The sequence below is a fragment of the Puma concolor genome, chromosome D3 (assembly GCF_028749965.1).
Source record: "Puma concolor isolate L17-30 chromosome D3, mPumCon1.1.hap2, whole genome shotgun sequence".
Classification (NCBI taxonomy): Eukaryota; Metazoa; Chordata; class Mammalia; order Carnivora; family Felidae; genus Puma; species Puma concolor.
Window position 1 is genome coordinate 44,562,029 of NC_141678.1, and position 26,982 is coordinate 44,589,010.

The 26,982-nt window shown below is 34.9% G+C and overlaps 1 protein-coding gene across 4 annotated transcripts in view; it reads right to left on the reverse strand.

Annotated features, from left to right (window-relative positions):
• ESCO1 (establishment of sister chromatid cohesion N-acetyltransferase 1) overlaps positions 1-26,982 on the reverse strand; it is a 77,261-nt gene that overhangs the window by 4,275 nt on the left and 46,004 nt on the right. For 3 of the 4 annotated variants that reach the window (XM_086682595.1, XM_025931076.2, XM_086682594.1), the window contains 5 exons: positions 25,970-26,084; positions 22,449-22,580; positions 9,128-9,217; positions 5,673-5,816; positions 3,697-3,884 (listed from right to left, as the gene is read on the reverse strand). In XM_086682595.1, the coding sequence (XP_086538721.1) occupies positions 3,697-3,884; positions 5,673-5,816; positions 9,128-9,217; positions 22,449-22,580; positions 25,970-26,084 (669 nt within the window). Of the gene's footprint in view, positions 1-3,696; positions 3,885-5,672; positions 5,817-9,127; positions 9,218-9,759; positions 9,884-22,448; positions 22,581-25,969; positions 26,085-26,982 lie in introns of those variants that run through there. The other variant, XR_015242484.1, reaches the window with a different exon arrangement.

The following is a 26,982-nucleotide window of genomic DNA, read 5'->3' on the forward strand; positions in this document are numbered from 1 at the left end:
GCTCTGTCTCTCTCTCTCTCTCTCTCTTTCAAAAATAAGTAAACATTAATAAAATTTAAAAAAAATTAATTGGAGCGCCTGGGTGGCTCAGTCCGTTAAATATCTGACCTCAGCTCAGGTCATGATCTTGTAGTTTCTGAGTTTGAGCCCCTCATCGGGCTCTGTGCTGACAGCTCAGAGACTGGAGCCTGCTTCAGATTCTATCTCTCCCTCTCTGCCCCTCCCCTGCTTGTGCAAAAAACGAATAAACATTTAAAAAATTTTTTTAATTAATTAGATTTCTATATACCTGAAATTAACTATCTCAGGAGTAAGTTTAACAAAAGAAGTGTAAAACCTGGAAACTTAAATAAAGAGAAAGATAACCCGTGTTTATGAATCAGATCTATGGCTGCTTTTGCAGAAATTAACAAACTGGTGTCCTAAAACTCATATGGAAATGGAAAAGTCATTGAATAGTCAAAAGAATCTTAAAAAAGAACAAAACTGAAGAAGTCACACTTCCTTATTTTACAACATACTACAAAGCTACAGAATTGAAAACAGTGTGCTCCTGGCATAAGAACAGATCAATGGAATAGAACTGAAGACTCCAGATATAAAACCCTGACAATCAATGATTTCAGACATGGGTGCAGAGACCATTTGATGGAAAAGACCAGTCTATTTAACAAATGGTGCTGGGACAACTGGATATCCATATAAAAAAAAAAAAAATGAGTTTGGGGGCTCCTGGGTGCCTCAGGTAAGCATCCAACTTCAGCTCAGGTCATGGTCTCACGGTTCCGTGAGATCGAGCCCCATGTCGAGCTCTGTGCAGACAGCTCAGAACCTGGAGCCTGCTCCAGATTCTATGTCTCCCTCTTTCTGTGCCTCTCCCCTGCTCATGCTCTCAAAAATAAACATTAAAAAAAATTAAAAAAAAAAAAAAAAAAAAAAGAATGAGGTTGGATCTCATCTCACATCATACATAAAAATTAACTTAAAATGAATCAAAGACCTAAATGTAAGAACTAAACTAATGAACTCTTAGAGGAAAATATAGGTATAGATCTTTGTGGCCTTGCATTAGGAAATGGCTTCTTAGGACACCAAAAACACAAATGACAATAGAAAAAGATATATAATTTGGAGTTCAAAATTAAAGACTTTTGTGCTTCAAAGCACATAAAAAAGATGAAAAGACAGCTATGAAATGGTGGAAAATACCTGCATGCCCATCAACTGGGTTGAAGAGATAAAGAAGATGTGGTATATATACACAATGGAACATTACTTAGCTATTAAATGAACGAAATCTTGCCATTTGCAACAATGTGGATGGAGCTAGAGTGTACTGTGCTGAATGAAATAAGTCAGTCAGAGAAAGACAAATACCGTATGATTTCACTCATATGTTGAATTTAAGAAACAAAACAGAAAAATATGGGGGGGATGGGAGGAGGGAGAGAAAGGAAAACAAACCATAAGAGACTCTTAAACATGGCGAACAAACTAAGGGTTGATGGAGGGAGGAGGGTGGGGGATGGGCTAGTGGGTGATGGGTATTAAGAAGAGCACTTGTTATGATGAGCACTGGATATTATATGTAAATGATGAATCACTGAATTCTGCTCCTGAAACCAATACTACACTATATGTTAACTAAAATTTAAATAAAAATTTGAAAGAAAAAAAATTTGGAGATCATGTATCTGATAAGGGACTTGTCTCCAGAATATATAAAGAACTATTATAAAGAACAATGGACACAGGATCTGAATAGGCATTTCTCTAAAAAATATATATAAATGGCCAATAAGCACATGAAAAGATGGTGAACATCATTAGTCATTATGAAAATGTAAATCAAAACCAAAACAAAATACCACTCCACACTCATTAGGATAGCTAAAATTATGACAGGTGTTGGTGAGGATATGGAGCCTGTTATGTGATTGGAGGGACTGTAAAATAGTGTAGCTGCTTTGATAAATGAACAGTTTGGCAGCTCCTCAAAATGTTACACAAACAGTTACCATATGGCCCAACAATTCTACTCCTAGGTATATACCAAGAGAAATAAAAACGTGCAAACCAATTACCAAGAAATAAAAACACACAAAAATTTGTACATGAATGTTCATAGATTATTCATAGCAGCCAGAAAGTATAACCAACCCAATGTCCATCAACTGATGACTGGATAAATGAAATGTGGTGGTATATGCATACAATGGGGTATTATTTGGCAATAAAAAAAGGGATGAAGCACACAGATACACGCTACAACATGGATGAACCTTGAAAACATGCTTAGTAAAATAAACCAGTCACAAAAGGTCATATATTATAGGAATCCATTTATATGAAATGTTCAGAATAGGCAAATTCATTCAGATAGAAAAGTACATTAGTGATTGTAAGAAGGTGGGGGAGAGGGAAATGGGGAGTGATTTCTAACAGGTGTGGGTTGTGGGGGGACAGTGATGGAAATGTTCTGGAATTGGAAAGTGATGATGGTTGCACAGCCTTCTGAATATACTAAAACCCACTGACTGTATAGATGAATTTTATGCTACGTAATTACAGCTCAATACGGCTGTTTTTAACAAAAAAAAATTTTTTTTATTAGCCAGGATACAGACTATTAGAATTTTCACACTGTAATCTTAAAGGAGGGGCAGGGAGCCCGGGTGGCTCAGTTGGTTAAGCATCTGACTTCGGCTTTGCGCTGATGGTGAAGAGCCTGCTTAGGATTCTCTCTCTCTGTCTCTCTCTCTCTGCCCCTCCCCCACTTGTGCTCGCTCTTGCTCTAAGTGAATAAACTTAAAAAAAAATTAAAGATAAATAAAACTGCTTTTCATTTAAAAAAAAAAAGGAAGGGCAATGCCCTCATATTTAGGACTAGTATTTCAGCAGCTGCATTTTCCAGGTTTAGTTTTTAAAGAGCTAGAAATATACCTGCCTGCACTCATCATGAAAAGTGTGGGTAGGCCTGAGCCCTCCTGGATCATTATTCACAATAAAATAAGGGGGAAGAGACCAGAAACACATTAAGGCTCTAAGATTTCTAGAGCCTTATGACCTCACAATGATGAATTACTTTGAAAGCTATACCTACAGTAATCGCAGACAGGGATTTTAGGAAGAAACAAAAACAAGAGACTGACATGAAAACCTCATGATTAATTTGAACCTCCATTAATCTGTTAGCAAAGGTACTTTAAAAGAACAACAACAAAAAAAACATGCAATTTATCTGAGTCTTTTCCTCTATACCTTTAATTTAAAATCAAGCAATAAAAGCAAAAAGAAAAACTAGTAAGAGACTTAAATAATTTACAAATAATATTCTTAAATTAAGACAAATTTTCCTAAAAGCTAAATTCCCAAAAAACTTCCCACACTGATCTGATTTTCTTTAAAATTCTCTGATATTGAACACAGTTTGAAATAAGTGGGTTATTTTGCCCTAATATAGTTACAAGTAAGCAAAAATGGTTTACCAGTATTTAACTGATAGTGCTTTCTCCCCCCTCAGATTAACTTCACATAAAAAACATAGATCCAATATGCTGACAATCTTATGCAAATTTTAAATTAAGAAGATAAAGATTATACATTTAAGATTAATTAAATGCCAATCTTTATACTAAAAATCTGCTGAAATCTTAGAACAACAGAAAATGACTTGAAGAATTACATTCAAGTTACCTTAGGCATTCAATCATGCGAGAGGCAATTTTCTTCCGACGCATCATGCTGAATACCCATATCCGACTGATCCCACAGATTGCAGGCTCTGGCAATGTTGAGCAGCACCAGGCTTTCTGCCTTTCAAATCTGACTTTTTCTTCTTCTGACCTGATAACTGGAAGTTTCTCTTCTATAACTCTGTAGCCCTAATATATCAAAATTAGAGGAAAAAATTTTAAAGTAAGAATATTAATTATCAGTTGTCTAGTACTAACCTTGGTGAGGAGGTCACTACATGTGTCTGGCTTCTTAAACTATGGGAGTCACGTATATTTTCACTCCCACTTTAGCAGGAAATAGACCTGAATCTCCATTCTATTCTAATTCACTTACTAGTTATGTCACCATGAGAGAGGTAACTAATTAAGATTTGAGATCCTCATCTATAAACTAGAGATATTTATCACCTCTTTCAGAAAACTGTTGAGAAATTAAATAAGGTAATACATACAAAATACCTTGCCATCACGGCTGGCCCATAATGGCAACTGAATGTTATTTTTTTCCTCTATTACCCACATTCCAAGGACCAGCAAAGCACATGTGAAGAACTCAGCAGTCGTAACAACTGTCTGTGTGATTGCTGCCACAGTTTTAGGGTTCACAGCTATGCAAGAACTAGGAATAGGAATGGCAGAAGAATCAAGAGTTTTAAAAGCTGCTTTCCCCACACTCCCGTCACTTAAAAAAAAAAAAAACACCAAAGTGCTTTAAAAAGCATGATGTCTCCTCTACCAGTCTAGTTGGACAACAACCAGCCTTCTGATGGGACATGGTACAAAACTTAAAACAATCAGACAATACAATGAAGAATTAACAACAAACAGCCATTACATAACTATCTTCTAAACACTGCAAAAATCATTTGTGGAACTAGGCAGAACAGAAATGAAAAAAATACAAGGGTTTGCACTATGTAAAATTAACTCAATTTCAATATGGCAAACTCTGCAAGCCATTTCATATCAAATTTATATCCCCAAATCACCTTATCAGCTATTCATTTAAATCAATTTTGTGAAAATCGACAGCAAGATTCATAAAGCTATACAATTTAAGGCTGAAATTTAACATACAGGAATTAGTTCATGCAGACTTGTTTTGACTTTGTTTCGTTAGAAAACTTTATGATAAAATATACATTTGCAGGCAACTATTTATATACTCAAAGATACCAACTGAACAAAAGTCAAATCCAATGTGCACTGAATTCATGAACAAGAGCTCAGCTGAAAAAAGCCAATTTAAATAAGGTATGCCTTCTTTGAGCATAAACAGAATCTTCTGTTCTCCTAAGTTGGTCTATTAGTACATAACTTACCCAATGTGAGTATATACCTTTTATTGTGATTCTTTTATTTAGTTTTTGTACAATTTGGCTCCTAAATACAAACCAAATTCTTACCTAGCACTCAACCAAAGAAGTGGTGATCTATTCTGGAGATGGGCAACTTTTTATAAAGAAAGGCTTTGTAGCCCACCTGACTTCTGCTGCAACTACTCAACTCAGTCTTTGTAGTGGAAAACCAGCCACAGACAATATGTAAGCAAAAGGATATCACTATTTTACAGTAAGATTTTATTTACAAAAACAGGCTGGGTTTTGTCCTCAGGCAACAGTTTGCCAACCTTTGCTTCATTCCAGTACTAAAGCGACTGAGGCATACATTACATTAGTCTCCAACATGGAAACTTCCTACACAAAATTTTACAGTGCTTTCGATTTATAAAATTTTTATTTTATATACTAACTTGAGAAACTAATTCTCACGCAAGATACAATTCCACTTAATAAAAAATTACAGGAAATCTGACATTCACATGCTTCCTTACATCAAATGTTGATAAATTTACCAGGATTATGTTATTCAAGTTTACACAGTAAACCCTTTAGCCACCAAACTACATATGAACACTCTTTAAAAGTCACTTACCCACTGGATATGTTCCGCAATTAGGCAACCAACTACTTTTTTGTCATTAGAGATAAACAGAAGTGTTTTAGTTCTGGAATAGCACATTAGTGGAGCCTGTTGGAAACCTAAATCATTATCAACCATCTCTCTAATCTCGTCAACCTGCCAAATAAAGAACAGTATTTTTTGTAACAAAAAAAGCAATGTATAGATGTAAAAATATACTATTACAGTTCAGTAAGTTGAGTGTATTATTCGAAGCAGGACATTGTTTAAAGAGTTCTTTGGGGGGCACCTGGGTGGCTCAGTTGGCTCTAGGGATCAAGCCCCATGTTAGGCTCTGCACTGAGCAAGAGAACCTACTTAAGATATTCTCTCTCTCTCAGTTCCTACTCTCTCTAAAAATAAAAAAAAATTTTAATTAAAAAAATTGGAATGATTATGCTGACCTACTGACCTGTTTTTCAAGGCCTGCAGAACAATGTGCAAAATGAGGTAAGAAATGGACAGTAATGCCAAGACCAGCAGTCTAAAGAACAAAAACAGTGAGAGTTTCTACAACGGACAATAAGAACATTAAAGCTTCCCATTAGAAGCATCACGGGTTTGAGAACTGGAGAGAGCTTCACTGGAATCTTAGCCAGGCAAGCCACTTTTCTTTCTAAGCCTTAATTAGTACTCTCATCAGTAAAATGGAAGTGAGAGGAAAGAAACACATGTTTATTCCTTATCAACCATTGGCCAGATATTATCTTACTTAAGTCCAACATCTCTTCAAAGTCTATGGTTCCTCACTTTACATGTGCAAGGAAGAAAATTCAAAGGTAACTTTCCCATGTCAGATACTGGACATCTAGAAAACCAAGGAGCAGAGATTTGAATCCTTAAATACTAATATGACATCAAACCATGCTTCTTGTAGTTTACCTCCTAGAACTGTGGTCAAGGTCAAATACAAGCTCTAGCTCTTGTAGGCACTAAAAGATTTTTGTAAGTACTCAAACATTACTTCTTTCCCCAGTTAAAAAAAAAAAAAAAAAATGCAAGAGGCACCTGCGTGGCTCATTTGGTTAAGCACCTAACTCTTGATTTCTTTTTTTTTTTTTTTTTTTTTTTTTTTCAACATTTATTTATTTTTGGGACAGAGAGAGACAGGGCATGAATGGGGGAGGGGCAGAGAGAGAGGAAGACACAGAATCGGAAACAGGCTCCAGGCTCTGAGCCATCCGCCCAGAGCCTGACGCGGGGCTCGAACTCACGGACCGCGAGATCGTGACCTGGCTGAAGTCGGACGCTTAACCGACTGCGCCACCCAGGCGCCCCTTGATTTCTTAGATCATGATGTCACAGTTTATGGGATTGAGCCCCAGGTTGGCTCTGCACTGACAGCATGGAGCCTGCTTCGGATTCTCTCTCTCCCCCTCTCTCTCTGCCCTTTCCCTGCTCAGGCTCTCTCAAAAATAAATAAACACTTAGCAAATGCAAATCATCAGTCCAACAAATACTCATTTGTGTTACTAAGTTTAAAATGAAAATAACCCCTAAGAGCATTAAGTCTTCATACCTCTGACATGTAGAATACCATGTAATAAATCCTTTATTCAGGGATGAAAACTCAAGTCCTTTTAATCCTAGAACAGGAGCCCATAATACAACTCATATTTCAGTTCCTAAAGGCAAATGACTCACAATTCCTTAGATTTTCATTTTTAACCCATTATGGGATATTAACTAGTAACATACTGCATTGTTACTAAGATTCTGCCCTGAGAAACTAAAACGAGGATGTTCATATTTACTTAATATTCTTAGTTACGAAAAGTCCAAATGCCACATGTGGTGGTGTAGCAACTGTTCATTTCCAAACGGTAATGGCTGGAATTCCAAAAACTACATAATTTTCATTTAGTCAATCACTAATCCAATATTAACTAACAAATATTTGTTTTTATGACAAGGATCAATGTTTCAAATATAAGACAGGGGGCATAGTTATGTGTCATTCTAAATGCTACTGTCTATATTATTAGGCAGTGGTGTAGTATGGGGGCTTATTTGGTTATCTGAGATTGTCCTGTCATAGATAATACAGGGTTATCTGAAGTCAAAAACAGTAAGATAAAGTAGAATGTTAGCTATATTTTCAAATGATAGGGTTAAAATGTTTCTTTCAACCTCCCTTTCAAGTGAAGTTATCCTAAATTTAAAAAAAAATTGTTTTTAATAGCTATTTATTTTTGAGAGAGAGAGAGAGAGAGACAGAGTGTGAGGAGGGGAGGGACAGAGAGAGGGAGACACAGACTCCAAAGCAGGCTCCAGGCTCTGTGTGGTCAGCGAAGAGCCTGATGTGGGGTTCAAACTCACAAACTGCGAGACCATGACCTGAGCCGAAGTCAGACGCTTAACCAACTGAGCTATTGGTTAAGTTACCTAAATTTAAAGAGGTCCAATTGTTAATCTAAAAATAAGCATAAATAAATCATTTTCCTTGCATTTTCTAGACATTCTGGACATAGCTCAATGAAATTAAGATTTACATATAGACAACTGGACCCATTGCTGTACATTACAAGGTACTTCTGAAAAAGCATGTGGAAATTGGAAAAAAAAAAAAAAGATACTTGATGTAATAGAATGATTCCAGACTTCATTATCTCTCTGGTTTATTTCTCCGAACCTTCAAAGTATGGAACTCTAAGTTGGAGTAAAACCTGGTTCACACTAGATAAGAGGATCTTTTTAGGTTTTCTACATTATAACTATAAATCAGAATATATCTTTTTTCTCTTAACATTATATGATTACCCCATGCTTAATCTCAGAATTACTACTATTATATCCTCTTCTGCAATAAGCTTTTATTTAAAAATTTACTCTCAGGGTGCCTGGGTGGTTTGGTCGGTTAAGCATCTGACTCTTGATTTTGGCTCATATCACGATCTCACAGTTCATGAGGTCGAGACCCACATTGGGCTCCACGCTGACAGCGCAGAGCCTGCTTGGGATTCTCTCCCTCCCTTTCTCTCTCTCTGCCCCTCCCCTGCTCGCTCTCTCTCCCTCAAAATAAATAAACTTCAAAAAATAAAAATAATAAAAATAAAAACTTACTCTCAACATGAAACTTTAAAATTGTTCATTTTAATTTTCAAAGTTATTCACATTTTAATTATAATTCTGATTCTTAAAGTCACTTATGTGGCATCATAAACTAGCATGCCTATTATATCATCACTCAATTTACTGATAATATGGGACAGTAATCAATTCACTAAAAATTTATTTCACATATCCCAAACTCATTACAAGTTTAAAGCATAATTTTTCAGTTGGGTTGTATTCTTTATTCTTTAAATGCTTATTGCTTGTTTTCAGAATTGGTGTTTAAATATGCTATGCCAATAATGCATTACACTGTTAAAAGTGGCTACAAAATTACATTATCCATTCTACATGAAATTTCACTGAAAATTTACCTTTTTCAGAGCATACTTTGGGTCTTCAGGAAGAACCATTATTATCCTGCCATCAGGATATTCAGCCAGAATTCTTTCTTTTTTCCAACCCTAGATATAAAAAACATGAATGAATTTTATTACCATATTTCATTTATCATATTCATGTACAAGAAGAAAAATATATTGCTGTGTCTAAAAGTTGCAAACATGGAAAAATATTCTCATTAATGTTTACATGATACAATCAGCTATTTTGTTAAGCATACAATAGGTAAAATGCAAGCTAACTTCTCTATACTAATCATTCAAAAATCTAATACCACAAGAATATTTTTAATTTACCATTTCCCATTTTAAATTAATTTTGAAAATCACACACCAAAAGCAAGCCCCTTAAAAGAAGTGATTCCCAGAGCCTGAAAGATAACTCTCCCAGTTTCTTGATAAAAGAACTCTTAAATTCCTTTGGAACATGGTTACCTCCACAAACAAACACTCATGGTTTTATGTCTGGCATGCCAAAGACCTCCAGGAGGTTTTAAATGAACTGATTTGCATGCAGTAGCCCAGTATGTAGTAAGGAATAGTTTTTATTCTTATTGATCACAACTATCAAAGTCACAAGAAGGAGACTATAAAAATATAACTACCTTCTAAGAATCTAATAGGGAAGGAGAAGCTACGTTGTGTGTATCTGAAGTTAAACATACTCAAAAAAAGAGAGGTAATAAACTCTTCTTCAGATCCACACTCGTGGTGATTAATGAGCAGAACCTGCATGAAAAAAAAAACAAAACAAAAACCACTTAAATCTAGTAAGATGGGACTGAACCAGAGGTTAAAACTAGGAGCTTTGAAGTTAATAATAAGTACAGAAGGAATGAGCTTAACTGGTTGTTCCATTTGCCTTACCCAATCAACTTTACATTTAAAAAACAAAAACAAAAATAAAAACAAAAACAAACAAAAAAAAAACTTTCAAGAAGCAGTATGTACTTCTATTAGAGAAAACCATGATCTTCTGAAATCTTTTAAGACTATGAAAGCTCAATAAAACCAAGAAAAAGACAACTACATTTTTTTTAATACTATGGCAAGTTTGAAAGGAAGCTGATTTTCTGTTAAAAAATTTAGAATGGCTTTTTAGGAGAGGGGCAGGATCTTAGGGACAAAAAGTCTAGTAATAAGCTTGGTAAATGTAACAATTTGAAGTATTTAAAATGAGAATTTGTTTAAAAAACAGAGCACACAAAGATAAAGTAAAATTCAGTTGATTGTAATTATGATTGGTTAAAAGGTTCTCAAAATTTGAAAAGGAGCAGAAACAATAGACACAGAAGTCATTTTTTTTTTCAAAATAGAAATTAAATCTGAATTTAGGTAAGCAATTTTTAAGGAGTATAAAAGACATTACCTCTTTTAAAACAAATTTATATTACTATGTTAAGTTAGGAAAAGCTTTTTAAAATATATCCACTTTCCATAAAATGAAAACAGACTTTTCATCTTAAAAGTTAAGCTATAAATTCAATGAAGAACTAGAAAATTTAAGTAACCCCCACTTCTAAAAAAGTCATATCCTGAGCTGAATTATCTAAAGAAAATCTGATCAATTTACCTATTACCTTTCAAACAAAAATATTGGTCTAATGTCATTATATTGCACCATAAGCACTAGACAAATTATTTTGTTTTACTGACTTTTTAGTGTAAAACTTTCTCCTGAAACAATTTGAGACTTGCACATTCATGCAGAAATTCTATCACAATTGGATTTGACAAAATTTTGTGTTTTATATATGACTGTTTCTTCACATACATATAAGCAGCAAGCATTTGCAAAGGGCAGAGTTACTATTTCTTAGGTTTTTAATACTCATGAAGACAGTGTATTTTAGTGAAAACTGTTCAAAGGTTTTGGAGTAAAAGTTCAGGGTTTAAAGCCCTGTTCTTGGTAGTTACTAGCTATATAACTTGTACAAATCACAAATTCTCTGTTTCCAGATCTAGGCTATGTACAAAATGGCTGTCATCACCTCCATCACTTAGTTGCTTATTAAGAGAGTTGTATTTAAGATAATTCCTCACACAGAGTAGCCACTCAGTAACTTCTATTCTACCTTAATAATGATATCAAACTAAGATCAGTGCCCTACTCTAAGAAAACCCAAGTTGATTAATAAAGTCCCCAAAGTGAAATAAACAATAAATTCAAACCACAGACAGATGAAACAACCAAGTAGGCTAATGTCTGTCAAATAACATACTTAAGACATTTATATGCCTCCACTGTAGTTATCTCTTTCCTGGAGTTAATAACCACATGATCTTCCTGACTTTAAAAAGTTTAGAGGAGGGGCGCCTGGGTGGCTCAGTCGGTTAAGTGGCCGACTTCAGCTCAGGTCACGACCTCGCAGTCCACGAGTTTGAGCCCCGCGTTGGGCTCTGGGCTGATGGCTCAGAGCCTGGAGCCTGCTTTCGATTCTGTGTCTCCCTCTCTCTCTGCCCCTCCCCTGTTCATGCGCTGTCTCTCTCTGTCTCAAAAATAAATAAAACGTTAAAAAAAAAAAAAATTAAAAAAAAAAAAAGTTTAGAGGAGATTGTTGCCTGAAACTGAGGCAGAGATGAAGGTTGTGGGGGAAGGGTGCATACAATTTACAGGAATAACCAAACAGCCACAGCCTTCCATGAAGATGCAAATTCCAACCCAGTGCATTTACACTTCTCACCTTTAGCTCTAAAATGTTACATATATCCCTCTGGTAGCAAGTAATATTTTCCAAACCCCAAATTTTCTTAATTCACCTATCTGGCTGTGAAAAGCAAAAAGCTTTATATTCCTAATAGCAATCAATGATTATTTTTTGTTCCTTGCCACTGTACTTACTCTAAACTTTAGAAACTAAAGAATGAAAAGGATTTCTCCTCTCTTTCCATTTAAAAAGGGTATTAACTGAAAACAATATACATTAAGTGGTGGAAACACTGATCTATCTATACAATTACCAAAATTCACCAAGATCTGTGCATTTAACTGTATGTAAATTATACCCCAATTTTTAAACCTCACACTAATCACGTTCATAAAAAGGCTGAAGGAGAATACCCATGAAAAAAAATACCTTGAGAAATAAAAACAACAACCAGCTTTTGAAAAGATTACCAATATTGCAAGAAAAAAAGACAGAGAGAACCTTCAGATTAAAGGAGACTTAAGGGACGTGCCAACGAATGCCAATATACGGATCTTAATTCAAACAAATAAACAGTATAGAGAATTATATTTGGAGAGCTTTGAACTCTAAGGGAATCTCTGATAGTAAGGAATTAACTGATTTTTCTTTAAAGGTGCAGTTATCTTTGGGCGCCTGGGTGGCTCAGTCCATTAAGCATCCGATTTTGATTCTGATCATGATTTCACGGCTCATGGATTCAAGCCCTGCATCAGGCTCTGCTGTCAGCACAGAGCCTGCTTCAGATCCTCTGTCTCCCTTTCTCTCTGCCCCTCCCCCTGCTCGCTCTCTATCTCTCTCTCAAAAATAAACATTAAAAATTTTTTTTTAATTTTTTTAAATTAAAAAAAGGTGTAGGTATATTCTTTAAATTACTTCTATGGTGAGGTGCCTGGGTAGCTTGGTTGTTTAAGTACCCAGCTCGTGACTTCAGCTCAGGTCATGATCTCACGGTTCATGGGTTCCAGCCCTGAGATGGGCCCTGTGCTGGTAGTGCGGAGCCTGCTTGGGATTCTCTCTCTGCTCCTCTCCCATTCATGTGTGCTCTCTCTCAAAATACACAAACTTAAAAAAAAAAAGAACTTTTATGGTAAAAATAGTCATCTTTTCATCTTTTAGAAATACAGATTTAAAAATATCTATCAAAACGATAATGTGACACCTGGGGTTCGTTTGAAAATAACTTAGAAGGCTGGATGAAAGAAGACTGTCCGTGAATTGTTAATTATTAACACTGGATGATAAGTACATGGGCATTCATTAGTGTATGTGTGTGTTGTATTAAACTTTTTATTTTAGAAAATTCAAACCACCCATCGCCAAAACACTATCAATGGCCTAAGGCTTGTTCAAGCATCATTTATTTAGAAGTGAAAAATAGGGGTGCGTGGGTAGCTCAGTCAGTCAAGCATCCGACTCCTGATTTTTCAGCTCAGGTTATGATCTCACGGTTCATGGGATCAAGCTCTGTCAGGCTCTGTGCAGACAGCGCGGAGCCTGCTTGGGATTCTCTCTCTGTACCTCCCCTGCTCACATGAGCATATGCTTTCTCTCAAAATAAATAAACATTAAAAAAAAAAAAAAAACAGAAGTGAAAAATAATGCAAAACAAATCTAGTCAGCATATCAGTTAGACCTAAGGTAAGGAAAAGGAGTGAATGCAACAGGGGCACAAAGGGGCTTGAGATGCCAGTAATGTTTCTTGTCATATGGGTGTTGACTTTGTCAAAACACCATATTAAGCTGTGTATTCATTATTTGTGTACTTTTTTTTACATGTTGTATTTCATTTGATCTTAGCCAAAAGGCCGAGAAGCGATTACATGTTGTATTTCAATAAAAATTTTAAAAATAAGTACAAAAGCAATTTGAGAAAACATTTCAACAGCCAAGTTTAAGAATTATTATGTATTGAAATAATTAATTTTAAACCCATCTCTTTTCAAAATCATAAGTCTTCAGAAATGAAAGTAAATTAAAATTAAAATTAAAATTAGCTCCATCAAAATTCAGTTACATTTGATAGTTACCCAAGGCATAAAGTATAAAAAAAAAAAACTGCTGGAAAACTGAAGAAATTCCAATGCAGTGTATAAAAAAATTTTGAGATCAGACAGGAAAGCTAAATACCGTCAAGAGGTCAGTTCTTCCTGATTTGATCTACATATTCAATGTAATCTCAATCAAAAACCTCAAGTTATTTTATGGATACTGACAAAATGATTCTAAAATTTATATGAAAAAGCAAAAAGGGTAGAACAGCCAACACAATACTGAAGGAGAGGAACAGTCAGAAGACTGATGCTACCTGACATCCAGACAGACCCCTTCCAGTGGCAGTCTGGGAAAGGAGCGGCAGGCACCATGTCCAGCCATGAAGGTGGCATGAAGTCAGTCCCTAAGGAGATGGATGAGATAAGGCATTCAAACAGAAAGAGGAGTAGAAGAAACTCAAGGAGCTAAAGCAAAGGCCGTGGGGAGGGGTCTCCTGGCCACAGGTGGAATTAAGAAATCTGGCAAAAAGTAAGCTGTTCCTTGTGTCTGTGGCAATGGTGATACTTATTTCTATCCCTGTTTAAACATCTGGATTCCTTTTCATACCAGCTGTTGCTATCTACAGTTAGAATGAAATGTTTCTTAGATTCTATTGTACATTTGAGAATAAGCTTTCGAAAAAAAAAAATCAATCATTAAAAAAAAAAGACTTACTACAGGGGCGCCTGGGTGGCTCAGTCGGTTAAGCATCCGACTTCAGCTCGGGTCATGATCTATCTCACAGTTCGCAGGTTCAAGCCCTGCACTGGGCTCTGTGCTGCCAGCTCAGAGCATGGAGCCTGCTTTGGATTCTGTATCTCCCTCTCTCTCTGCCCCTCCCCCATTCACACTGTCTCTCTCCTTCTCTCTCAAAAATAAATAAAACATTAAAAAAAAAAGAAGTCTTACTATAAAGCTACAGTAATCAAGATAGTCTGATATCGGTGAAAAAAGAAACAAATATATCAGTGAAACAGAACAGAGAGTCCTAAAATAAACCTACATAAATATAATCAACTGATGTTTGATAAAATAGCAACAACAGGGACAAGACAGTCTTTTCAACAAATGTTGCTGGAATGATTGGACAGCCACATGCAAAAAAAAAAAAAAAAAAAAAAGGATCTAGATACCTAGATACTATACTTCAAACCCTTCACAAAAATTAACTCAAAATGGATCACAGACCTAAATGTAAAAAGCAAAACTGTAAAACTCCTAGAAAATAACAAAGAAGAAATCCAGATAACCTTCCAAATGGCAATGTCTTTTTAGATACAACATCAAAGGCACAATCCATGGGAGAAAGAATTGATAAGCTGCACTTGATTAAAATTAAAATTAAAACCTTCTGCTCTGCAAAAGACACCATCAAGAGCATAAGAAGACAAGCCACTGACTGGGAGAAAATAATATAAATGAATAGCTGATAAGGGCTGCTATCCAAAAAGATACAAAGAATTCTTAAAACAACAAGAAAAAAAACACCCAAAGTAAAAGTGGGCCAAAGACCTGAACAAACACCTTACCAAAGAAGATATAGAGATGGCAAATAAGCATATGAAAAATGCTCCACATCATAAGTCATTTAGGAAATGCAAATGAAAACAAGATACCACTACACACCTATTAGAATGGCCAAAACCCAGAAAAATGACAATACCACACTCTGGCAAGGACGTGGAGCAATAAGGAATCTCATTCATTGCTGGTGGGAATAGTAGAGCCAATGTGGAAAACAGTTTGGCAGTGTCACAAAACTAAACTTACTCTTACCATACAATCCAGCAATCACACTCAGTATTTATGAAAAGGAGTTGAAAACTTACCTCCACACAAAAGCCTGCACCTGTACATGGATGTTTATAGCAACTTTATTCATAACTGCCACAACTTGGAAGCAATCACGATATCCTTCAGTAGATGAATGGATAAATTAACTATGGTACATGCAGACAATGGAATACTATTCAGCACTTTTTAAAAAGAAATGAGTTATATCAAGCCATGAAAAGATATGGAGTAACTTTAAGCGCACATTACTAAGTGAAAGAACTCAGTATGAAAAAAAACAAATACTGTATGATTCCAACTGTACAGTATTCTGGAAAAGGTAAAACTATGAAGACAGCAAAAAAAGATCAGCAATTGCCAAGGGTTAGTAGGAAGGCAAGGATAAAAAAGGAAGAGAACAGAGGATTTTCAGGGCAGTGAAACTATTCTCTATGATACTATAATGGTGGATATATGTCATTAGACATTTTTCAGAACTCAAGGAATGTACACCACCAAGAGTGAACCCTAATAAAAACTATGGACTTTGAATAATGGTGTGTCAGTGTAGGTTCATCAATTTTAACAAACATACTGGTGTGAGGATACTGAACACATGGGGTGGGGGTTAATATATGGGAAGTCTCTGTACTTTCTGCTCAATTTCACTATAAACCTAAAATGGATCTAAAAAAAAAATAGTCTATTAAAAAAAAAAAAAAAAGACCATAAACAGAATTAGGAAATGATATTCCAAAATCAAGAAGAAAAAGTCAATAGAAACAGGTTCAGTGATGACCCACATATGTGAATTAGAAAAACTTTAAAATTTTAGGACACCTGGGTGGTTCAGTCAGTTAAGCGTCCAACTCTTGGTTTCAGCTTGGGTCATGATCTAGCGGTTTGTGCATTTAGACCCTGCGTGGGGCTCTGCACTGCTTGGGATTCTCTCCATCCCCCTTTTTCTCATTCCCTCCCCTGCTCATGCTCTCTCTCTAAAAATAAATAAATAAACCTAAAAGAAAAATTAAAAAATAGAAGAACTTTAAAATTTCCGTAATAAATATGTTAAAGATTTTAAAGGACAAGATGGACAAACTATGTGAAAAAGATTTCAACAGAGAAAATGAAACTCCCAAAGATGTACGTATATCCTGTGAGAGAAGGATTAGAATTATCTTCATATGCATAAAGTAGAATATATCTCATGGAGAATTTTAAATACAAACTGAAGAAAATTCACTGGTATATGATGATCCATAATAATGTCTTACAAATGGTAAGAAACAGAGTTAAATTATTTTCACTATTTTTTTAAATGAGGAATGAACCACTTTAGCACCTAAATTTAATTAGGTATATAATTCTATATGCCATCCTAGTTAACAAATCTTTAATCGCTACAATGAATTCAAATTTGGACTGCTTTTTACATTGTGAGGTACATTACTGCTAGTTTTATTTTGCCTAACTTGTATCAAATATAACACAATATATTTCATGTCCCCAGTTGAAGATTTAAGTTTTAAAAGATGGCTGTAGGCACCATAAAGACTGTAGGGAAACAAAACTGGAAGCGGGGAAACCAGTTAGGAAAGCATTACACAAGTGGTCAAATGATGACAGCTTGGTTTTGAGAGGAAGCAATGGACATGACAGAGTGGGAGGATTTGGAATCTATTTTGAAGGTGAAATTTACTAATGGGTTGAGTATAAGAAGTGCAAAAAGAAAACTGAAGGATTATTCAGAAGTTTTCAGTTTAAGGAAATGAGTTACAGGGTGGCACCACTTCCGGAAATAGGGAAAAGTAGAGAAGAACAGATTAAAGAAATGTTTGCCACTAGATACGTTATAAATTCTCCCTCCTGAGAGTTTATAAATTCTTTTTAAAAACTGAAAAACTGGGGGCGCCTGGGTGGCTCAGTTGAGTGTCTGACTCTTGACTTCGGCTCAGGTCATGATCCCGGGGTCGTGGGATCAAGTCCCACATCGGACTATGTGGCCTTCCATTCCAAAGCAAAATTATTTTCTAAGATTTGGAAGTCCCGCTCCCATCCTATATTTATATACCACAATACTCTTAAGTATTTAAGATGCAACAAAGTAGGGGGCACCTGGGTGGCTCAGTCAGTTTAGCATCCGACTTCGGCTCAGGTCATGATCTCATGGTTCATGAGTTTGAGCCCTGCATCAGGCTCTGTTCTGACAGCTCCGAGCCTAGAGCCTGTTTCCGATTCTGTGTCTCCCTCTCTGTCTCTGCCGCTCCCCTGCTCACACTCTGTCTCTCTCTCTCTGTCTCTCAAAAATAAATAAACATTTAAAAAATGTTTTTTTAAAAAGATGCAACAAAGTAGAAAAATTAAAAATCAGGATCAGAGGAGAAACAAACTTGATATATAGCCTTATCTTTAAGCAGAGACACTCAACGAAACTCAGACCATTCTCTGACCTCTCAGTCCCTCCTACAAATATACCTGCTCCCTATTCCAGTGATGCCACAGTACAGTTCTAAGGGCCAGTGCTACTTTGCTTCAGATTCCTTTTCCATTCCCAAGATTTAAAAATCTCTATTCCTGCTCTATTTACTTCTCTTTAACACCCAGTGTCCTCTTTCCTAATCACCTTCAAAAGGAATACAGAAAAAGTATATAAATATGTATTCAAATTTCACATAAAAAAGATTAAAGACTCAGCAAGAGTTACTGGGTAATTTTTAAAAACTATTTTTTTAAGTGTATTTATTTGAGAGAGAGTGCATGTGAGCAGGGGAGAGGCAGAAAGAGAAGGAGAGATAGCATCCCAAGCAGGTTCTGAACTGTCAGCACAGAGCCCGATACAGGGCTTACCTTATGAAGCGACTGAGCCACCCAGGTGCAACGATTCTATACATTCTATACATTATGCAAGTTTCACAAATGTAGCTATTATCTGTCCCCATACACTATTACAATACCATTCATTATTATTCCCTTTGCTGTAACTTTTATCCCCTCCCATGAAGAGGAACAACATTTTTACTTTGATGGTTTAGTATTACAATGCTGGAGAGTGTGGCTCTGTAGCCGATCAGAAATCTGTCAAATCTTCCTTCAGTTGTTCTGATCATCGATTTTCCCCTTTTCTACGAACGCCCTAATAATCCAACACCACACAGACCACAAACACATACTACTCTCTCCTTATATGTCACTAAAATATTATTTCTCTCCCTACACTCTATCAAAATATTATTTGATCATTATTTAAACTTAACTGTATCATTCACAATTCTCAAAATTCTTCAACATCTGAAAGAACAGAAAGAAAAAACGCCAAAGGGCATCAAAATCAAAGTATCACAATCTGATTTGATGCATTTTTCTAATCTTACTACCTACAAAAATCTGATTCAGTAAAAACAAACAAAAATTATTCATTATTCCCCACACAGATGTTAAGCTTTCTCATTGGCTATACTATGCCATCAATCACAGATGACCTCCTTTTGTCCATTAAAAAAAATTTTCAAGTCTTAATTTTTCCTCACCGATGAAAACAAACCCCTCTTCTAATCACTGCTTTACTAAATTATCACTTCTGAACTGCAAAGCTAATTTATAACTGAATTTAAATAATTAGTATTGACTTCCTGCTTTAGTAGTTACATAAATCTCTTGCTAACTTTTCATTTCTTTCAGGTTTTGCTCCTAACCTTGAAGGCAAAGGCATATCATATACCTCCGAGAGTAGAACCCTCCACAGAGCATTCATTCAGTCAGGTGTTAATTAATTCAAAGGAGATAAGGAAGGATAGAGGACAAAAGGATTAAGTTAGAAACTTCTCTGCAAAGAACCCAAATACATTACTTAAAGTTCAAAATATAACTTAGTTTTGGATAGGCTCCAGGCCTGGCAACATTGCTCACTGCTCTGGGAAGAATTTTTCCTGCTTTCTCTTCACACCTTTAGTATAGAGTACCTCAGTTCAAGAAGGGAAATTGAAGTGTTTCTAAGTGTAAACCAGAGTCCAGGCTCCCCCGAAGCATTAACAAGTTCCTTTCTAAACAGCTTATAATAAGTTAGATAAAATGAATTTCCTCACATGGTATCCATGAGGCAGATGGGGTACGGAATAGAGAGCATCATCATTCTTTCCCCTACCCCCAAACCAAAAAGGATAAAGAAAAAGAAAATATTTTTGCCAACAAAAAAAAAAAAAATAAGGCTCTGTGAGCATCAATTTCTATGATAACTAAATAATTTAAATATCATTTTGATCTTTTGTAAAGGTCTTTAGCCATTCTTTCTTAACTGTCACAGATTATTACCATATCTAAGAGAAAATTTTTACCCAAAGGAAAAGCTATTTATTTCCTTAAAAACATTTGATTAAAATTTAAAAAGTAAAACTCTCATTGGGTCTAACTTATTCTATTTTCAAAAGGTCTTAAGTAGAACAAAACTTTATTTCCAGTCCCCAAATATTGTCATTTAAAGTTAATTAAAGCCTTGGGGCGCCTGGGTGGCGCAGTCGGTTAAGCGTCCGACTTCAGCCAGGTCAGGATCTCGTGGTCCGGGAGTTCGAGCCCCGCGTCAGGCTCTGGGCTGATGGCTCAGAGCCTGGAGCCTGTTTCCGATTCTGTGTCTCCCTCTCTCTCTGCCCCTCCCCCGTTCATGCTCTGTCTCTCTCTGTCCCAAAAATAAATAAACGTTGAAAAAAAAAATTAAAAAAAATAAATAAATAAAGTTAATTAAAGCCAGAACACCAAATGACTTCTTTTCTATGTGCTTCTCTCCAGGAAACATAAACAGATAAAATCAGTATTAAAAAAAAAAAACAGATGTTTTCTCAAACACTTAAAAAGTGATTAAACTTCAATTATAACTCAAGTTTTAAAAAGGAAAAAAAAGTGCTTGATGCAAAAACACAACACTAGCCAACACTAGCTGCCCTGTAAGTGTACAATAATGCAAAACACCATACTAGGTGCCCAATAAATGTTTAATGTCCCAATCCAAAATCGAGAGCTGTGATCACAGCAGAACATCTTCAACATAACATGTATGTTTTTATCCTCTCTCCATACACTACATAAGAATGCTACAATGTTTTGGAGGAGTTTCTATAGTCTTAGATTATGTATAATCTGCATTTGAAAACAGCAAAAGAAAAATATTGATCTTGAGGTTAGCAAAGGTCGGCCAACTGCTAAACTCAATTCCTTCTCTTGAGCTTATTTCAAAAATAATAAAATAACCCATAGCTCTGTCCCATCAAAGTGGTGGGGTGGGAGGAGGGGTAGGGCTGGGGTAGGAATCAATCTTCCCTAAGTTGCTACATGGCTTGATAGCTTTTCAAGAGCCAGAATTTGTTTAGAAGGTAATGACTCCACCTTGTTCCATAAACCAGCTTCCCTTAGTACCGTGGAAGCGCAGAGTGCGTATTTCCTGATTAACTTCTTTACTTTTTCTCTCAGAAATTAAGAAGTTCCCTTAAGATGAGGAATTAAGTCTTTTAAACCTAATCTTCTTATAATTTTACAAAAGCAATTACAAGAATCAGATGATGTAAAATGAGAACTTCTATGAGACTTATGTATATTAAATGAAATGTTTTTGCCCCATAGTATTCTATACTTTAGCTACTGATAGAACTATTTTTCTCAAGTTGTAAGAGCATTAATATAGTAAAATTGGAAAAGTACAAATTTCAAACAATAAATCAGTATCTAGCTATAGATACTCCACGTCCACACAGTTCATACTGCATTTAGTTAAGTGACAGAAGGGGGTATGTGTGGCAATGGCAGATAAAATAAGGAATATAAAGAATCACCACAGTAAAGACCCCAAAAAGAAAAAAAAAAAAAAGGAAAGATAAGAAAACTCTACGTATCTTGCCTAGAATTAATTGGATAAATGAAATAACATGAACCCTTCAACCAAAGATAAGGGTAAGAATTTAACTGAAGCCAATAAAGATCTTTTAAAAAATCCAACATCTGTTGCTTATGTAAAAATCTACATGAAATGAATTGGTGATCTCAGTTCAGATATCCTGGAGGTCTTATTAATGTGAGTGTACAGTACTGAAGGTAACATGTATAGGAAAAAAATAGATTCCATTTCAGATATAGGTAAACGGCAATTACATTAAATTACTAATTTCACAAGATATCTGAAATGGTTCAAAATGATTAAAACTTTGCAATTTCCAGAAACTATTAAATAATACCCATCATGTCTCAAATACACATACACTAAAATACATATACTAAAATGTACTTGCTTTGTGGGATTTTTTTTTTTTTAAGTATACAACAAATTCTGAGATCTTAACTTTAAAAATTTTTTTTTAATTTTATAAAGAAAAACTCTCATGATAGCAAAAAGAAGGTAAATAAAAATTGCAAAACCATCTATTTGGTATAATATATATCACTATCAGTCCTCAAATAAAAACTTGTGCCAAGCTATTATGAATATTAAAAAGGCTTATCAACAGTTAATAATAATCACTAAAGAAAAATTTTTAAATACTCAAATTGAATAGCATTATTTGTTAGAAGAGATGAGGTATAATAACTACTTTAAATATGTACCTTAAATAAAAAAAAATCCCACAACACAAGCCAGCCAGAATAAAGTTAGCTGGTTTTATGTTCGGCTTTGTTTTAAAATAAGCCAGTATACATACTACCAGGGTTTTGTATATATTATTATTTCCTAAAAAATTTGTCAATGACTTAAATTTGGCACTTCATGTCTTTAAGATGCTGACCTAATTATCTGCATTTTAGAAGTCATGAATTTCACTTACCACATATTTTACAGCACTTATAAATTGGTTGTGGAAGAGCAGATGCTGTGTTTCATCTTCTGGATTTGAAGCTGTGTAGAGCATGCCACAAACATTACAGGAAACTGCTCCAAATCTTTTTTGTCCTGCATCCTATTTATAAAAAACAAACAAAAGGTTTTTCCCTCCCAAAGGAGTAATTCAGCTTCTAAAGCTATAACGGGAACATCAAGTGAGAAGTATTTAATCTACAATGAATAATGTTCAGTGTTGATTAACAAGTAAGGTGTTAAATTGTGAAATCTAATGTGTAATTTTATTAAGTCCTTAATTTTAGTAATCTGACCACTCACTCCACAGCATTTAATAGCAACTAAGAAGAACTGAGAAATATCTTTTAACACTACAATCTTAGTCCTAAAGCCCTCAACAGGAAATACTCTATAAATGAGAATGAAGATGTATTTTTATATCTGCAATAATTACACTGTTAAAGCTTAGTCTGTGTTTCACAGACTCCTTTTTTAATGTCTTAAAAGTATGTTCTCTTTAATGGTTTTATTCTAGTTTATAAATATTAAAAAGAATATTTTGATGTTACCAAAAACTCATGAGAAAAGGTAATATTAATTTTTCTATTAAAACAGTTAATTATTAAAAATTATTAACAGTAATTTATAATTTTTTTTCATATTAACTAAGTACAAGTACAATCATCCATTCTCCAGTAATTCACTTGTGCTATAGAACCATAACTGTTTACAAAATGTTTTCTTTCTTGTCCTTATTCAACAAGAAATTTTCAGCAATATGATCTAAATTTAATAATAATAAACTAATAATCCCTTTACTCTTTCTATTCTAAAACTGTACAATTTGAATTACTAAAAAAAAAAAAAAAAGATCTAAGATAACAGCATCTCTAGTGTCTTAGAACTAGGATCAAGTAGGGGTATCTTGGTGGCTCAGTTGCATGACTGTACGACTCTCGATTTCAGCGCAGGTTGTGATCCCAGCGTCATGGGATCAAGCCCTGTGTGGGGGCTCCGTAGTAAGTGTGGAGCCTGCTTAGGATTCTCTCTCTTCTGCCTCTGCCCCCTCTCCCCTGCTCACTCTCTCTCTCTCTCTCTACAAAAATAAATAAGTAAATAAATCTTTAAAAAAAAATTTTTTATAACTGTGGCAAAAAATATATATATAACATTATTTGCCATCTTAATTTATTTTTTTAATCTGAGAGAGAGGGGAATACACAAATGAGGGACAGGAGCAGAGAGGGACAGAAAGAATCTCAAGCAGGCTCCACGCTCAGCACAGAGCCCAATGCGGGGCCCAATCCCACGTTGTCCCACCTGAAATCAAGGGTCAGACACTCAACCAGCTGAACCACCTAGGCATCCCTACTATCTTAATGACTTTTAAGTGTACAGCTCAGTAGTTTTACTATATTCACATTGTTCTGTAACCAATCTTCAAAAGTCTCTTCATCTTGCAAAACTGAAACTCTAAACCAATTAAACAACTGGTCCCCAAACTACCTTCCTTCCCAGCTCCTAGAAACCACCATTCTACTTTCTGTCTGAGTGTGAGTACTCTAGACACTCACAGCAGTGAAATCTTACAGTATTTGTCTTTCTGTGACTAACTTATTTCACTTAGCTTAATGTCCTCAAGGTTCAACCGTGTTGTAGCATGTCAGAATTTCTTTTTTTAAGGCTGAATCATATTCCATTGTATGTATACACATTTTGTTCATCCATTCATCCTTGATGGACACTTAGGTTGCTTTCACCCTTTGGCTATTATGAATGATATACCAGTGTACAAATATCTCTGCAACCAAGCAGTTTTCATAGTATTGAGCAAACTTTTCTTCCTTGGTTTCCTAATTGGTAAATGGGAGATAATACTAGTACCTACCTCATACTTTAAAAACTGAGGCCTAACTAAGTTAATATGAGTGGAGTACATGGAACAATGTATTAGCTGCTATTAACATCATCATCCTCATCAACTCTAGACCAGAACTGAATAGAAATGCAATCCACAAATTTTAAATTTTCCAGTAGCCATGTTAAAGAATGCAAAAACAGGGGCGCCTGGGTGGCGCAGTCGGTTAAGCGTCCGACTTCAGCCAGGTCATGATCTCGCGGTCCGTGAGTTCGAGCCCTGCGTCGGGCTCTGGGCTGATGGCTCGGAGCCTGGAGCCTGTTTCTGATTCTGTGTCTCCCTCTCTCTCTGCCCCTCCCCCGTTCATGCTCTGTCTCTCTCTGTCCCAAAAATAAAAAATTAAAAACGTTGAAAAAAAAAAATTTAAAAAAAAAAAAAAAAAAAAAAAGAATGCAAAAACAGGTGAAATTAATGTTAGTATTTTATTCAACAAAACATATCCCAAATACTTTAACTTCAACTTGTACTAAATAGAAAAAAAACTTATCAGTGAAATACTTTACATTCCCTTTTTTATACTAGTCTTTAAAATGCATAACTATGTTTACACTTACAACATATCTCAATTCTAATGAGCCACATTTCAAATACTCAACAGCTACATGTGGCTACCATATTGGACAGTGCTGCTCTATATTCTACTAGTCTAATCCTGTTTCACTACCATACTGAGATTTAACAACAGAAACATTATTAACTCTAATGAAACTTTCCCGATTAACCTTTCTCAAAAATTTGCAGACAATTCTTACAAAGTTATTCTCCTATATTAAAGTTAGAATTAAAGTCAACTCCACCAAATCCTACTGATAATGTTGACTGGAAGTACATTAAATTTTCCTATTATTTTGGGTTCCTTCATTTTTTTTTATAGTGTGCTCGCTTACTCAAATTAGGTTTTTTCATCAATCAAAATATCTCTTTTTCAACTTGTCACCAAACTGTATTTAAGTTCTATTTCAAATTAACTACTGGTTTATCTTCCTGTAAAACACAGTTTAAAAATTATAATATACACTAAAATACAGATATTTAAAATCATTTTATGTATTAAGCTCCATGTTATTTTAATATTCAAACCAACTACTAAAACAAAGTACATCAAACGACATATTAAAGAAAGTAACAGATCTGGGGCTCCTGAGTGGCTCAGTCCGTTAAACATCCGACTTTGGCTTAGGTCATGATCTCACGGTTTGTGGGTTTGAGTCCTGCATCAGGCTCTGTGCTGACAGCTCAGAACCTGGAGCCTGCTTCAGATTCTGTCTCTCTCTCTCTCTGTCTGTCTGTCTCTCTCTCTCTCTCTCTCAAAAATAAATAAAAATTTTTTTTAAAAAATAACAAATTTAATATAAAGTATCAATCTGTTGTAAATAAGAGTATGGATATTTGAGTTTTTATTTGTGATAGGAGGAACTCACTACTGGGGTTCAAGTTGGGGGATTTCTAATGATACCAGGAATATTTCCATAATGACAATTTATGGTGACAAGACTCTTTGAAAAAAAAGCAATGAATTTATTCTTTAACAATGTGCATAAGAAAGGTGATTATAACAACACTTCACCAAAAAGGTCAAGTTGGATACTTACTATGATCAACTGTTTTTCATCAACTTTCTCTGCTTCTTTTAGTTTCAAGTCCTTTGGAATTGTTATCTCCAAATGGGAATTACACTTAGGCCAAGAATGATTTGGTGGTGTCTCCCTTTAAAAAAAAAAAAAAAAATCACACTATTAAATGTTATAGAGCTATTATCACTTCAAAGCACTAAAAATAAAAAAAAAAAAACTTTCTCTATACGACACTCACAAATCTCAATTCCAAGGGGGGTATAAATAACATTTTAAAAATCAAGGGGAGAACACCCAAGAAAATTACTGATTTTCAACAAATAAACAAAAAACTGCTGTACTATAGTTTGAGTAAGTTTCAAGTTTTTCATAGTTTTAGCCATCTGAGTCAGTACAATTTGTCCTAAATACTGTTTTTTAGTAATCTGTAAAGCAAAGTAAGTCAGATGTAATTTAATTTTGACATTAAAGACAGAACCAAGTGCTTCTAAAACACTTAAAACACTTTTACATGTTGATAATACCAGTACTTCAAAGGGTTTGCAGAAAAGTGCATTCTCAAAATACTGTTGCTGGAAGTATAAAAAGACACAAATCGGAAAAAAATATGGCAATGCAGGATAATTCCCATAGCTATTAATTTATCCTAGATATAGTAATACAAACGGGCAAAGATGCATATGTTTATTAAAGAACTTTTTTGGACAGAAATAAGAAACAACCAAAATGTCTATGAAGTGGAGAACTGTTAAATAAACAATGGAATATTCACACAATGAAATTTAATGCAGATTTAAAAGAATGAGGTAATTAAGGTAGAAAAGATGCCCATATTACCCTAAGGGGGGGAAAAAACTATAAAACGTATGTATAGGCACAGAAAAAGTAAAATGAAATAAAAACTTATGAAAATCATTTTCTTTCTACGTGAAAAACCAGATTATTAGCACAACTTTTTAAGGAAAAATATCCCAAACTCAAAAGTTGGAAGTATAAAATCCTAAAGTTCTGTTAAAAACAAGACAACAGGT